Below are 15830 nucleotides of genomic sequence, written 5' to 3'. Positions count from 1 at the left end.
GAGAAAAATATATGAAAGGAATAAAAGGAATTTCATTTCATATGTCTAAATTAGGCGAAGTTGCATGGTTATCAAGAGCTTTGTTGACAATTTGAAGACTCTTTCATAATTTATTACAAGAGATCTAGAAGCTAACAAAATTCAACTTCTAGAATTCCTTATTCATGATCTATATTCAAATGTCCTTTTCTTTTGACGTCCTTATTGACATGAACTTTCCTAGGAAAATATGACTAAAGAGGAACCTAGTTATTAATGAACAAAGTTTTGAATGTGAATCTCCACAAATTCTTGTTCAAATGTTTTGTCCAATTACATTGACATTGGAATAAAGGTTTTTTAGTAAGCATATGTGAAAAAACAAATGGCTAACGGTCAATTCACAGCTTGAACAATCTTGGATCCTGGATGAGCTAGCTTTTATTCCTTGCTTATACTTTCAACTACCAGGAACGTAGCTTGGAAAGAAATATACTCTGGAAACATGTAAATAGATTCAGAATAGTGGCGGCCTAAATGCAGGAAGTTTTCATGTTATACTTATCTTTTTTATTATTACATGTTTAATAGTCGACAAAACAAAACAAAACAGACTCGTTCATTTTTCCCAGGATAATCGTGAATACTTGGAATGGCTAGTGAACCTTAACCAATTCCCATACCCAGTCAAAAGGGTATCCAAAAGTATCTATCCATGAAGATTCTAATCTCAATTCTTGAACATAATAATCAATTCCCACTTGCAACCTTTAACAATGTGACTTTTTCTTCCAAGTTATGATTCAAAATTCAAACATGCAAAGGTGAAAGAACCTTTGCTTGCAAGTAGACAAATTTTGAACTGGTTTGGGGTCTTTAGGAAACATCAAATATGAAGGCAAAATGTAATCATAATAAAGCTTTTAAATCTCAAACATTTTATTTTTGTGTTCAGACTTTTCTATATCCAAAAACCAACAATTTCTGCCATATCGAAAACTTTTTTTTTCTTTTTTTTTTTTTAATTTTTTTGGTGAGGCTGTTTCAAAGAAATAAATTTTTTTTTCTAAGGTCGGCTGAGAAGTTTGAGCAAGACTCCATTGTCGCACATATGTTGCCTACCATACAGAATATAGATCATAAAACATAAACTTTTCACGTGCTAAAAAAACCTACAAGAAAAATGTTATAATATTTAAAAAATATAATATAAATAATATTATTTTTTTCAAATTTGGTGAAATTAATGTATTAAATGTAAAAGAATTTAAAATAATTTAAGAGAGGTTTATAAACACCTGTATTTGACCCGACTGCAGTTAAGTCTTAATTTATGGAGTACAATACGACATCGTTTTCCCTAGGGGATCCACGTTAAATTATTCACATCTCACCTGCACTGCAACCGTCCGATCATTCATTAATGGTCCCGATTGTTAACCTTTCCACAAATATAAAATGTAGAAAGTAAACTACCTCTTATCCTGCGCCATTTCGCTGAAGTTTCCCTAACGCGCCGGAAGAGCGTCAATGCCACATCCCTTGGAAAAAAACCGCGACTTTACCTACCACTGAAACTTCAACAACTGTCGGTCCAGCTCTCGTTTCCTTTTTGAACTCTCTTTAAAACCTCCTCAAAATCTTTCTCTCTCGACTCTGATTAGATCCTAATTCAGTTTAAATCTTGTCTAATTAAGACTTTAATCGAATTAAAAATCATACTAATTTTGGATATACAAAGCAAAGTAGTAATCTTTCCTTGATTCCCTTGTTCTTGATTTAAAAGAAGTGATGGAAAACAAAGCGGCGGTGAGGTTTATGTTAGGGAGGCAATCATCGATGGCTCCGGAGAGTGACAGAGGCGAGCCGCATGGAGTAGAGAAGGAGGAAGGAGAAGAAGAGATAGACGGAGTTAGGTTGATGTACTTAGCCAATGAAGGTTACTTGGACGGCATTCGCGAGCTCTTGGACTCGGGGATCAACGTTAATTTCCGCGACATCGATGATCGGACGGCTCTCCATGTTGCCGCCTGTCAAGGTCACACCGACGTCGTTTCCTTACTCCTTCAACGTGGCGCCAACGTCGAATCTAAAGATCGCTGGGGAAGCACTGTAAGCAAAAACCAAAATCGCCTCCTATTTTGCTCTTTTTCTTAAATTTCTTTTTTATTTCTAATATATATTTTTATTTTGGTTAAATAGCCTTTGGCGGATGCTATATATTATAAGAATCATGATGTGATTAAGCTTTTGGAGAAACATGGAGCTAAGCCTCTGGTAAGTTTTTGCATTTTTCATTTGGAAGTAATTTTTTTCTTTTTTGCTGATTTTTTTATTGATATTGATTGTTGAATTTTGGTTATAGATGGCTCCAATGCATGTAAATCACGCGCGTGAAGTCCCAGAATATGAAATTGATCCAAAAGAACTTGATTTTACTAATAGCGTTCACATTACTAAGGTAATCTCTTTTCTGATTATATGTAATTGATCATTTAAATCATAGTTATATATAGGATTACTTTTATTGGTGAATTGAGAAGTCTTGGGAACTTGCTAATATTGGCCACATTGCATTGATAAGGAGGAAAGAATTTTGCATTGGACCTGTTTCTCTAAGCTAATGCTTATCAAAGTTTGTGAAAAATGCTTGGAATTTTTAAAATAATGGGACCATTGTTGCCCTGTAAGTTCTTTTGTTTCTTCTAGTTGAGGTGGTAAGTTTGAGCAGACAATGGCGAGTAAGTAGATGACTAGTAGAAGATAATTTTTTGTTGCATAGAGTAAAATGTTTCATTATTCAGGCAATGCATGTTTGGTGAGAGACACATAAAGGCCAATTAGGCAAGTCTACGAGCAAAGTGCCTACTAAAAAAACTAGGCTGTTTTTGTAACTTCATATTGCATATAAATGCAACAGTCAACTCATAATCTGATGAGTCCGACCTATTACATCTTCAATTTTTCTCTTAGCTGCTGTTGATCTAAGTCATCTCTATGACTAAATTACAGGGAACCTTCTGTATGGCGTCATGGCGTGGAACAGATGTTGCTGTAAAAAAGCTTGGGGATGAAGTTCTTACAGATGAGGATAAAGTGTAAGTTGTTCAAAACTGAAGGTGTCCTTCCAGTGTTTCTATTTTTTCCTGGAAGGGACCTTGGGTCAAACGAGGAAATGAAGAGGGGGTTGGCATATTTTTGCTTTATATACTTTTGTCTTTTGTTATAGTGGGTGTTTAGATCCTGGACCTTTTTATTGGGTACTCAAATCCTAAAGCCTGATGCCTGCCTTTAGGGCTAAGAATCATTGGACTAGACACTGTTCCTTTTCTTCCCATGCAATATGATGTATGAATTGTTTGGTTTTTTCAGGAGGGCATTTAGAGATGAGCTTGCATTATTCCAGAAAATTCGACATCCAAATGTAGTCCAATTTCTTGGTGCAATAACTCAAAGTAGCCCCATGATGATTGTGACAGAATATTTACCCAAGGTTTTAATCCAGCATCTTATTTGCTATCATCACATCTATGGACTCTTTTCTATAAATAATTTATTTCTGTCTGGCTTTTTGGCTTGCTGATGTTGATCTCAACTTCTTGTGAAATTGGGTTGTTATGAATTATTTTTGTTGTGTATGAAATGTCAGTTAAGGCATTGATTGGGAATACTAATGCCAGATCTTTACTTTGTTTCATTAATTTTGTTTGTTATGTTTTAAGGAGAGTAAAATTGCGGATGAATAATAAGATTTTGTAAAATATTTGCCTTAGAGCTATCTCTTAGCTTATCTGTTTTAAATCTAAATTGATCATTAGGAATTGGCTTTTGAAATCTTAATTGCTCTTTGTTTTGCAGGGAGATTTACGAGCATTTTTGAAGAGAAAAGGAGCATTGAAACCAATGACAGCTTTGAGATTTGCACTTGATATCGCAAGGTTTGTTATTGTGTTATTGCACTGGACTTGATTATGATTTCTTGAGTATGCTACATTGACAAATGGCTATTTTCCTTGTCATATATGGACAGTTAGATGTCAACTTTCATTTGGAAGTTACTGCTAATTGTAAATGAGTATGTATTCAGTTGCATGTTATGCTATCTTTGTGAAGAATATGAATAGGCAAATGTAAAAGCTGCAAAATGATGATGCATTAGCATAGGGAAAAAATTGGTGGTTACACACAAGACTGCTTGCTAGTCTTAGATGATTGTAGTTGAGATGATCACTCCAAAGCTTAAATTTATAGTTAAGTCAGAGAAATAAAACTGATTAATGCATGATCTACTTGATGCATGTTTTTGCTGGCTGCTAGTCTCTCATGGTTGAACTTGATATCTTCCACAATTTTTTGCAGGGGAATGAATTATTTGCATGAGAATAAACCAGCACCAATAATTCACCGTGATCTTGAGCCTTCGTAAGTTCTTGTTCTGATGGGTTTTTCTTTCCCTAACAAATATGCATATCCATGAACAAAAATTAGCTTTTGGTTACTATAAAAGACATTTTGTTTGCCTTTGAATTTCTGGAATGGTCAGCACTTTTTATGTGCTTACAATTGAAATAACAGAAACATTTTGCGGGATGACTCGGGACATCTGAAAGTTGCAGATTTTGGAGTTAGCAAGCTGCTCACTGTTAAAGAAGATAGACCTCTAACTTGTCTAGAGACATCTTGTGAGTTTTCTTTCCATTTGGTTCTGGTTATCATCGTTATTTCTATTTTACATGTCTAAGCAGTCATTTTTTGAAATCATCTGGATAATTGGAACTTTATCTTGTATTTGGAAAACTCTTTTCTCTGTAAGCTGAAACATGTTAGTTGTTACTGATACAGGCCGATATGTTGCTCCAGAGGTTTTCAGTAATTATGACTATGATACCAAAGTAGATGTGTTTTCATTTGCTCTGATCCTACAGGAGGTAAATTTCTTTCGGTCTTCAGCTTCTATGATCAGTAAATGTATGAAGTTTTGAGTCAGTTGCCTAGCTGATCATCGAGAAGAATATTTCTGAACGTTGGATGCTTGTTTTACCTCGTGTTTAAGGAAAAAGCAGAGTTTATGATAATTACGGCAGTTTTTATTAGTTCTTAACCATGGTTAGGGACTATTTTAATTGTGCAAGTTGTTTGTACACTACTTTCAGTGAGTGGTAGTCAAGATATGTACGGGAAATCTTGGAGGATATAAAATATTTTAGGCAAATACATAAATAAATAACCTGAATATTTCAAAAATGATTTGAAATGACAATTATAAGTCTAGCTTTTCTGGGTAGTTGGCACTTTTCATTGCTGTATCATGATTGAAAAACTGAAGCTAGACAATACGTTACTCATTCTTGCTGCTCTAAATTGTCTTAAAAGAACAATATTGGGAAGTAGTTAATTTGGCTAAGGTTTGACACTTGTAAATAATTAGCGGGACAAATTCATTTCTCTTTCCACTTTTCCCATAAGACAAGGGAAGGCACAATAGGGTTTTAGCTTTTCTTCCGTGCTCAATCCCCTTTCTTTTGTTGTTTGTGTTGTCCTGTTTTTTATTTTATTTTTTCTTTTTATTCTTGTTTTTGTTCTTTTGCAAAGTTTAATGATTGCAACAGGCTTGATAAGTTATTGTATTGTGTGCTATATTGCAGATGATTGAAGGCTACCCACCATTTTCTGCAAAGCAAGACAATGAAGTTTCTAAGGCATATGCTGTAAGGGAGCGTCCACCTTTCAAAGCTCCATCTAAGCATTATGCCCATGGGCTCAAAGAGTGAGTACTAAATTTTGCCGCCTTCTATAATATGTATAGTAAATTTTCACCTGTCTTTATTTTGTCATCAAACTTTGTCATGGCACCACACCTATTCCACATGCATGCATAACTCTTCAAAAACAATAATAATAATAATCCCATATGCTTTTCTGTAACGATGTTCTAATGTGAAGGTACCTGTAATCTTTTGAAAAAATTTTAATTCTATGAATTAGGTTTTAGCATATTAGTCATTGCATATCTCTGTCAGGGCGATATATGCATCTAGGGGCTGGACATAGATATATAAAAAAATATACTGATGGTATGCTTATGATTACAGGTTAATTGAGGATTGTTGGAATGAGAAGCCTGCTAAGCGACCAACATTCAGACAAATTATAACAAGACTGGAATCCATTCACAACAGTTTCAGTCATAAAAGGCATTGGAAGGTATCCTCCCTCTTTCTCCGAAGCCCCATTCTGCCATTCTTTTACCATTAGTTTGATAATTTTTCTCTATGGTTGCTTCCAATACGTACAGGTTAGACCATTACAATGCTTTCAGAATCTAGAGGCAATGCTGAAGAAAGATCATTATAGTCCAAGTAGCCGTAGTCGTTCATCTCGTTCTACTAGCAGCATATGAGTGACAGACGGTTGATCTTCCAAAGCTAATAAATGTGCAAAAGCTTTTGCTTTTATTTGTTCAGTTTGTTGGCTGAAAGATGAAGTTGTAAACAGGAGCATACCGTTTTTTTACTATGCTAAATTTTTTTTAGTCATTGAATTTGAAATCTTTCAGAATTATTCTCCCCCTTTGCCTTGTGGGCTGAGAAGTCATTTGCATAACTGGCCATCGCGTGGTATCTTTTCATCTACATTTTTATAAATTTTTACTATCCCTTGTGGGTAAGAATTCTAATGATTAAAAAAAAAAGTTGAAACCCAATTGCCTCCGCTTCGCATGCCCCAAAACAAGAAAGGAAATATGAATATCACCGGTTCTTGATCTTAAATTTTTGTTTTTTTTTTCCCAGCACTTATCTTATTCCTTTGTTGTAAGCAGTCAATTAAATTCCAAAAAGAAAAGTATTGGACCAGTTATTAACAAATCTATACTCTTTACTTCAATCTTCAAAGCCCATAGGCCCATTGTCCTGGTAAATATTTCCCTGTCGGGCCCAGTCACATTGATTAGTAAAAGGATGGGGTTAAAAAGAAAGGAAATTGATGCGGTTTGAAGAAATCAACTCGGCTTGGAAGTTGAAAGAGACAGATTGACGTTTACGAACATCTTATGGGCCACTTAAATTTTAACAATAAATTTTGGTAAGCTCCCAAGTTATGCTTTGATTTTTTTGTTTTTTTATTGTCCAGTGTAGGCATATCCTATAACTAAGTTTTGTTAATATACGGTCAAAGTAGAGTTAGTTTTGGACTGCCACGTGTAGTGCTTTTATTTTTTATTTTTTATTCTTTATTTTTACTTTTAAAATATTTAACAAATATATTTTAAACAATAAAAAATATATATTTTTAAAAGATTATATTTTTATGTGTAGCACTAACTTAAATATTTTTACTTTTTTTTTTTACTTTTTTATCCTTTTTATTTTTTTCTAAATAAAAAATATTTAATAAAGATTTTTTTAAGTTGATTTTTTTAGACTAATTTGAGTATTGTATGGTCAACAATCTTGTTTCTCTGGATTAAGACATGTCATTTAAGGTTTTACTTTTATGTATTGTCGTAACGTCTAGATCCGGGGATCTATCGCTAGACATTGATTTTTAGGGAGTCGCCACCAATCTTTTTTGTCTAGGTGCGATTGGCCACCTAAGGAATCTATCCTTTCAGGGAACACCTAAGTTTAAGGGTCCCTAAAAGAATAGGTTCAGGTCTGCTAACCAGAACAGGGTTCGGGAGTTCGGTTACGTGTGAGGAAGGTTATAGCACCCTCACAACGCCCATCAAAAGATGGTACCAGCTTAAACTTGTGTTATCCAAAAAGCCTTAAAATTTTACCAAGTAATTAGTCGTTGAAAATTATTCTCAATTGACTCTAATACTTTTAGCAGAAAATTGAGAAAATTCCCTCACCTCAGGAGTATGCAAGAAAGAACTACTGTTTCACTTGCAGAGGCTCCGTCGTCGGATTATTTAAAAGAAAAAAAACAAAATCAAAATTAAGATAGAAAGGAAGAAAAGAATGATTTTTTTTTGTAGGAAAAATTGATACTTTCAACTTTTCCCCAAAAAATATTTTTTTGGAAATTTCAATTTTCAAGGAAAATTGATACTTTCAACTTTTCCCCAAAAAATATTTTTTTGAAATTTTGATTTTCAAGCAACTTTTCCCCAAAAAATATTTTTTTGAAATTTTGATTTTCAAGGAAAATTGATACTTTCAACTTTTCCCTAAAAATATTTTTTTTTGAAATTTATTTCTGAGAAAAATTGATACTTTCAACTCTTCCCCAAAAATATTTTTTGGAAATTTATTTCTAAGGAAAATTGATACTTTCAACTTTTCCCTAAAAATATTTTTTTTGGAAATTTATTTTTCTTTTAAGGAAAATTGATACTTTCAACTTTTCCCTAAAAATATTTTTTGGAAATTTATTTCTAAGGAAAATTGATACTTTCAACTTTTTCCTAAAAAAAAAAAATTCAAAGAGAAAAAAAAAAAAAAAAAAACCTGGAGTAGCTCGGATCGCGACTCGACTCGGCTCGGCTCAAGGAAGAGAAAACGGCTCGGGGGAGCGGCTTGGCGGCTTGGCTCGGCTCGGCTCGGCTCGGAGGGGGCTGGCACGCACGGGTCAGAAAGCGGGTCGACGCCCGGGTCGGGTCGGGTTCGGCAAAACGCGCGGATCCCCTGGTTAACTTAAAGCCCAAAACGACGTCGTTTTGAGAGGGTATAAAAGGCACCTTCCTCTGTTTTTCGGCAGAACGCTCCTCCCCCTCTCTCTCTCTTCTTCCTTTTTCTCTCCCTTCTCTCTAGAAACTGAAGAACACCGGTGCCGGATTCTGGAAATTTTCGCCAGAATCTGGAAATTTCGTCGGAAGATCGTCGGTTTCTGGGATTCTTCGCCGAAAACTGGACTGGTCGCGCGAAAACTTCAATGTTCGCCGGAATTATTGCCGGAAAATTCAAATTTCGTCGGAATTTTCGCCGGAATCTGGAAATTTCTGGGAAATTTCCAGAAAAATTTTTCGCCAAAAATCTCTAAAAATTTTTTCTCACTCCCAGAACACTCCTAAACTTTTCCTAGCTTTCTATACGCCTCCTTTTCTTTCAAATCAGTAGCTTTGCTTACTGTTTTCTGTGTCCTTTTCTCTGTTCCAGGGGGATCCCTTTTATAGGGGTTGATCAGGAGTTCCTGATCAATCCCAATTCCTCCTTGGACGGGAATTCAGTCTTTGAATCCAACTGGACTCTTCTGATTGAATTCCCCTCTAGAGTGGGATTCTTCAACTTTGAATCTTAGCCATCCAGAATTAAAATCAAAATAAATAAAAAAATACTAGATAATCAAAAGATATGATAGTATAAAAATAAAAAAAAATAATATCAGATAATTCGAAAAAAAAAATCAGATAAAATTAACAGATAAAAAAAAAAAACATAAGATAAACCCAAAAATATATTACAAAAAAAAAAAGAAAAAAGAAAAAAAAAGATAATAATAATAAATATATAACTATATACATACAATACATATAAATCTAATCTAAATAAAAATAAATACACAAAGATATACACAATAATAATAATAATAAAATACATAAAATACAAAAGAAGAAAAAGAAAAAAAAAATACAGGATTGAAATGTGCCTTACCCCTTTGGGCCAGGCCCAATTGATCTGGGCCCGGACCCAATTGGGTGTCTACAGCTGCCCCTCTTTGCACATTTTCTGTGAAACAGAAATTGCGCAAAGACGTAGACACCCAATCAAGACTCAACTCAACATTTTTATTTTTTGATTTTTTTTTTTTAAAATTTTTGTTTTTTTGTTTTCTGTTTTTTGTTTTTTGTTTTTTTGTTTTTTTGTTTTGTTTTGTTTTGTTTTTTTTTTTTTTTTTGCCGAAGTTCCTCTAAACAGAGGCACCACGACTTTGGAAAAATAAATTGCTCCTCTCAACAGAGGCACCACGACTTTGAAAAGTAAATTGCTCCTCTAAACAGAGGCACCACGACTTTGGAAAATAAATTGCTCCTCTAAACAGAGGTACCACGACTTTTGGAAAGTAAATTGCTCCTCTAAACAGAGGCAACGAACTTTGAAAAGTAAATTGCTCCTCTCAACAGAGGTACCATGACTTTGGAAAAATAAATTGCTCCTCTAAACAGAGGCAACGAACTTGGAAAAGTAAATTGCTCCTCTAAACAGAGGCAACGAACTTTGAAAAGTAAATTGCTCCTCTCAACAGAGGTACCACGACTTTGGAAAAATAAATTGCTCCTCTAAACAGAGGCAACGGAACTTTGAAAAATAAATTGCTCCTCTAAACAGAGGCAACGAACTTTGAAAAAGTAAATTGCTCCTCTAAACAGAGGCAACGAACTTTGAAAAGTAAATACTCCTAGACGATCATGTCCGAAGGAGTTGAAAGTTGTGTTTGAAGGGATTTCAGGAGATTATGCCCAAAGGTCTTATAAATCAACCCCGATACCAAGAGACATCCTATTTCAAGGATTAGGAACTTACCTGACAAGTTTCTTCTCAAACTTGCAAAGTCTTTTCATATCTGTCTTTTTCATGTGGGATGTTGGAACACCCCTGCTTCTTAAATTTGTACACTATACTTTCCTGAAAGTAGTGTATGCTATGCAAATGCATATGAATTTCAATGCATGCTATGCAAATGTTGGTCAATCAATTCCTGTTCAATGTATGGTACTCAAGTTTCTCAAGCTCTTTTTTTTCTTTCTTGGGTGTCAAGCCCTTTGATTCCTCAAGGATCCAATTGCACTGCTCTTCTAAGATCGAACTAGTGTGACTCTTAATTATTTCTTCCATTCATATTCTTCCTGTAACAAAAAATCTCTTCCCAAATTCAATGTCCTAATCAGGAGCTGAACATCTCGATTCTGCCTTTATCACTCTCGATTTATTCAATGTAATGTAAAAATCTTTTTATGTTGTTATTCATTCATCAATCATTATTTTTAACTCAGAAAGGGAGAATGCATTTACACATTCCTTCCATGATGGGGTATTAAGAAGAAAGGGATATGAATGGTAGGGAAACAGTCATCAGAAAAAGGAGCAAAGAATAAAATGTTTCTTTATTAGCAAATGTCGGTAAACTTTGGCCAAGAAAGAATTACAAGGATAGGTATGGGGACAAAGCCCAAAATGAACAATAAGATAATCATGATAACATATCTCAAAATTTTTTCTGAAAACTCAACCCTTTGATGTATTTAACAACTTGGAACTCTTCTGAATTTGCTAACCTCCATATCAGCAGACTTTCAGATTCGATGCTGTATTCTCCTTATCTAAGTCGCCTTTTCAGGTTTTCAACTTAGACAAACCCCCTATGACTCAAACCGCCCTTTTGGGGTTTTCGCCTTGAGTCCTCCTTGTTCACTTTTTCTTTTTTTTTTTCTATTTTTTCTTTTTTCATTTTTTCATTTTTCATTTTTCCATTTTTCCATTTTTTCATTTTTCATTTTTCCATTTTTCCATTTTTGTCATTTTTTTTCAAGCATAGTATTTCTTCACAGCATCAGAATTTACAGGATGGGGTAAATCATTTCCATCCATCTCAGTCAGTATCAACGCTCCACCCGAAAAGGCCCGTTTCACCACATACGGCCCTTCCCAATTCGGAGTCCATTTTCTTCTACTATCGTGCTGGATTGGAAGAATTCTTTTCAAAACCAACTCTCCTTCTCGAAAGCAACGAGGCCGAGTTTTCTTATCATGAGCCCTCATCATTCTTCTTTGGTATAGCTGACCATGACACAGTGCAGTCAATCTCTTTTCTTCTATGAAATTTAACTGCTCATAACGTTCTCGAATCCATTCAGCCTCTTCCAACTCGACTTCTTTTAAGACTCTCAAAGAGGGGATCTCTACTTCCACTGGTAGTACAGCCTCCATCCCATAAACCAACGAAAATGGGGTTGCCCCAGTAGAGGTACGAACTGACGTTCGATATGCATGCAATGCGAATGGCAACTTCTCATGCCAATCTTTGTAAGTCTCGGTCATTTTTTCCACAATCCTCTTTATGTTCTTATTGGCTGCCTCAACTGCCCCATTCATTTTTGGACGGTATGGTGCCGAGTTATGATGCTTGATCTTATACTGAGCTCATATTTCTTGCATCATCTTGCTATTCAGATTCTTGGCATTGTCTGAAATGATTTTCTCCGAAAGTCCATATCTACAGATGATCTCCTTTTTTATGAACTTGCAAACCACAGAGTGTGTCACATTTGCATATGAAGCTGCTTCTACCCATTTTGTGAAGTAATCTATCATCACAAAAATGAATCTGTGCCTGTTAGAAGCCTTTGGGGTGATTGGACCAATGACATCCATGCCCCACATTAAAAATGGCCATGATGGTGCCATAACATGTAAAGCAGACGGCGGAGCATGAATTTTATCAGCATATATCTGGCATTTATGGCATTTACGAGCATAGTCAATGCAATCATTCTCCATCGTCAACCAGTAATATCCCGCTCTCATAATCTGTCTTGCCATCCTATGTCCACTAGTATGTGCCCCACATATTCCATCATGCACCTCTTCAATGATTTTTTTCGCTTCAGTCTCATTTACACACCTCAATAGTACTTGATCCTTGCTTCTTTTGTAAAGGATATCCCTGTCCAGGAAAAAGCTCATAGCCAATCTTCGGATGACCCTTTTATCATTTTCTGTTGCATGAACTGGATATTGCTAATCCTTGACATACTGTAAGATGTCATAATACCAGGGTTTTCCATCTTCTTGCCCCTCTACATTAGAACAATACGCTGGTATATCCTTAACATCTAACTTTATGGGCTGAATGTCAATGTCCTCATTAATTCGAATCATTGCAGCCAGAGTAGCCAATGCATCAGCAATCACATTTTCTTCTCGAGGTAAGTGATCGAACTGGACATCTTCAAATTATTTCATCAACTCTAGAATATACTTATGATATGGAACGGGTTTTGAGTCTCTCGTCTCCCATTCTCCTTTCAACTAGTATATAACTAGAGCTGAGTCTCCAAACACTTTCAGTGCTTTCACTCTTCTTTCTATAGCAGCTTGCAGGCCCATAACACATGCCTCATACTCAGCGATGTTATTTGTGCAATTAAAATTTAACCTCGCTGTTACAGGGTAGTACTGTTCTTCTGGAGAAATCAAAATTGCCCCAATTCCATGCCCCAAGGCATTGACAGCTCCATCAAAATACATTCTCCAACATTTTTCTCCATGCTCCCTTTCTTCCAGTTGAGAAATAGTCATCAAGTCTTCATCAGGAAATTCTAGCTTCATCGGCTCATACTCTTCAGTAGCACGATCTGCAAGAAATTCTGCTATAGCACCCCCTTTTATTGCTTTTTGGCTTACGTATATAATGTCGTATTCCGAGAGCATTACTTGCCATCTAGCGATTCTCCCAGACAAAGAAGGCTTCTCGAAGATGTACTTAATGGGATCCAATTTCGCTATGAGCCATGTAGTGTGATAGAGCATGTACTGTCTAAGTCTTTTGGTAGTCCACGCTAATGCACAACACATTTTCTCCAATGAAGAATACTTGGATTCGTATTCAGTGAACTTTTTACTCAGATAATAAATAGCTCTCTCCTTTCGGCTAGCCTCATCTTGCTACCCCAGCACACATCCCATTGAATTTTCACATACAGTTAGGTACAAAATTAAAGGTTTTCCTGAAACAGGTGGCACCAATACTGGAGGGTTCGATAAATATTGCTTGATTTTATCGAACGCCTTTTGACATTCTTCATTCCACTTTCCAGGATTATCTTTACGGAGAAGCTTAAAGATGGGATCACATTTGTAGGTAAGCTGAGAGATGAACCGAGAAATGTAGTTCAATCTACCTAAAAAACCTCGAACTTCTTTTAGTGTGCTAGGAGGTGACAAATTTTGGATGGCTCGTATCTTGTCGGGATCGACTTCAATTCCTTTTTCATTAACTATGAAGCCTAGCAACTTCCCTGACTTTACCCCAAAGGTGCACTTGGTTGGGTTTAATTTTAGCTGAAATTTTCTCAACCTCTCAAATAACTTTCTGAGGCTGGTGACATGATCTCCATCCCCACAAGACTTTGTAATCATATCATCTACATACACTTCGATCTCTTTGTGCATCATGTCATGGAAGAGTGTTACCATGGCCCTTTGATATGTTGCCTCAGCATTCTTTAACCCAAAAGGCATGACTTTGTAGCAGAAAGTTCCCCACATGGTCATAAAAGTAGTCTTTTCCATATCATCTGCAGCCATCTTTATCTGATTATACCCCGAGAAACCATCCATAAAGGAGAAAATCGAATGCTTAGCCGTGTTATCTACTAGTGTGTCAATATGAGGCAAATGAAAGTTATCCTTTGGGCTAGCCTTATTCAAGTCCCGATAGTCCACACACATTCGTACTTTTCCATCTTTTTTAGGAACTGGAACTATATTGGCTACCCATTCTGGGTACTTAGCCACTTGTAGAAAACCTGCATCAAATTGTTTCTTCACCTCCTCTTTAATCTTTAGTAGCATTTCGGGCTTCATTCGTCTCAGTTTCTATTGAACTGGCTTACATTCTGGCCTTAGAGGCAATCTGTGCTCCACTATCTCTGTGCTCAGCCCTGGCATATCCTGATAAGACCAAGCGAATATATCTACAAATTCTCGGAGTAGGTCTGTCAGTCGTTGCCTATCTTCAGATGAAAGTGAAGTGCCCATTCTGACCTCTTTCCTATTTTTTACATCTCTCAGATTCACTAAGTCTACTAACTCTTGATGGGGCTCAATCAGCTTATTTTCTTATTCAATCATCCTCATTAGGTCCGGAGGCATAACATATTCTTCAGAATTCTCTTCATTATCAAATTCATCAGTGTTAATTGAATTCTCAAAGCTAACCTCTTGATTGTTATCATGATTATCCTCATGTTCATTTAAAGACCTGCAATTGAATGAAATGGGATATGTTGGCAAGATGTGTTTGAGAAGATGGAAATAATGAAAACACAAGAAGAAATGAATGAAAATGCATACTTCCTAACTTTATTAAAAATAATAAATGATGAATGGCCCGAACAAAAAGATCACCCCAATGCCTTGGGCAATAGCTATTGGGATGCTACAATTACATTGCATCTAAATCAAAAGTCGAAGGCATCTCGATAACACTCCAATTGTTCAGCTCATAATCTGGTGGACAGAGACGAACCCACACTTCTTGATTTACCCTCACCTCATCTTCAACAGCATTAATGGCTAACTGGGCAAAATCATCTTCCACACTTTTTTTAGCATCTGGGTTCATGAATCCTCCAGGTCTGAAGGTTTCATACAAGTGTGGGATGAACATCAGTCTTGGTGTCTTTCTTGATGGCCTCATTTTGACTTCCCACTCTGCCATCTCATAGCCTAAGCCTGCCCTATCGCTATTGTTTGCTATTGTTGGAGGTTCTTTAATTCCCTGTAAATTTTTGCCTAGCCCTAGTCCTGGACACCAACCTTTATTGATGACTTGGCTCACCACTATATTTGAAAAAGGATGACTTTGGAATCCTTCACCTACAGTATTGACCAATTCAAAAGATCGATAGGAGCATTCCAATGCTTCTTCAGCAGCCTCTACATATGGAGTGTTCAATGGTTGAGTCACCAGCATGTTTTCCTCCCCAACTACTACTACCAATTGACCTTCTACATTGAACTTGATCTTTTGATGTAAAGTAGAGGGCACAGCTCCTGCCATGTGAATCCATGGTCTTCCTAATAAACAGCTGTAGGAAGGAGAGATGTCCATCACTTGAAATTTTACATTGAAGGTGCATGGCCCAATTTGTAAAGGCATCTCAATATCTCCCAGGACTTCTTTTC

At 36.0% G+C, this 15830-nt stretch overlaps 1 protein-coding gene across 1 annotated transcript; it reads left to right on the top strand.

The window, feature by feature from the left end:
- Nucleotides 1-1554: 1554 nt before the first annotated feature.
- Nucleotides 1555-6553, top strand: LOC149511310 (serine/threonine-protein kinase 12-like). Its single transcript, XM_089755432.1, has 12 exons — nt 1555-2091; nt 2182-2256; nt 2345-2440; nt 2992-3077; nt 3352-3472; nt 3838-3917; nt 4339-4401; nt 4555-4661; nt 4822-4907; nt 5625-5746; nt 6072-6183; nt 6275-6553. The coding sequence occupies exons 1-12, from the start codon at nt 1771-1773 to the stop codon at nt 6377-6379; spliced, it is 1374 nt and encodes a 457-aa protein (XP_089611558.1). The 5' UTR covers nt 1555-1770; the 3' UTR covers nt 6380-6553.
- The last annotated feature ends 9277 nt before the right edge of the window (nt 6554-15830 follow it).

Source organism: Durio zibethinus, chromosome 26, assembly GCF_047325235.1.
Source record: "Durio zibethinus cultivar Kanyao isolate XHJ-2024 chromosome 26, ASM4732523v1, whole genome shotgun sequence".
Taxonomy (NCBI): Eukaryota; Viridiplantae; Streptophyta; class Magnoliopsida; order Malvales; family Malvaceae; genus Durio; species Durio zibethinus.
The sequence above is the reverse complement of the archived record's forward strand: the minus strand, read 5'-3'. Positions and strand labels throughout refer to the sequence as shown.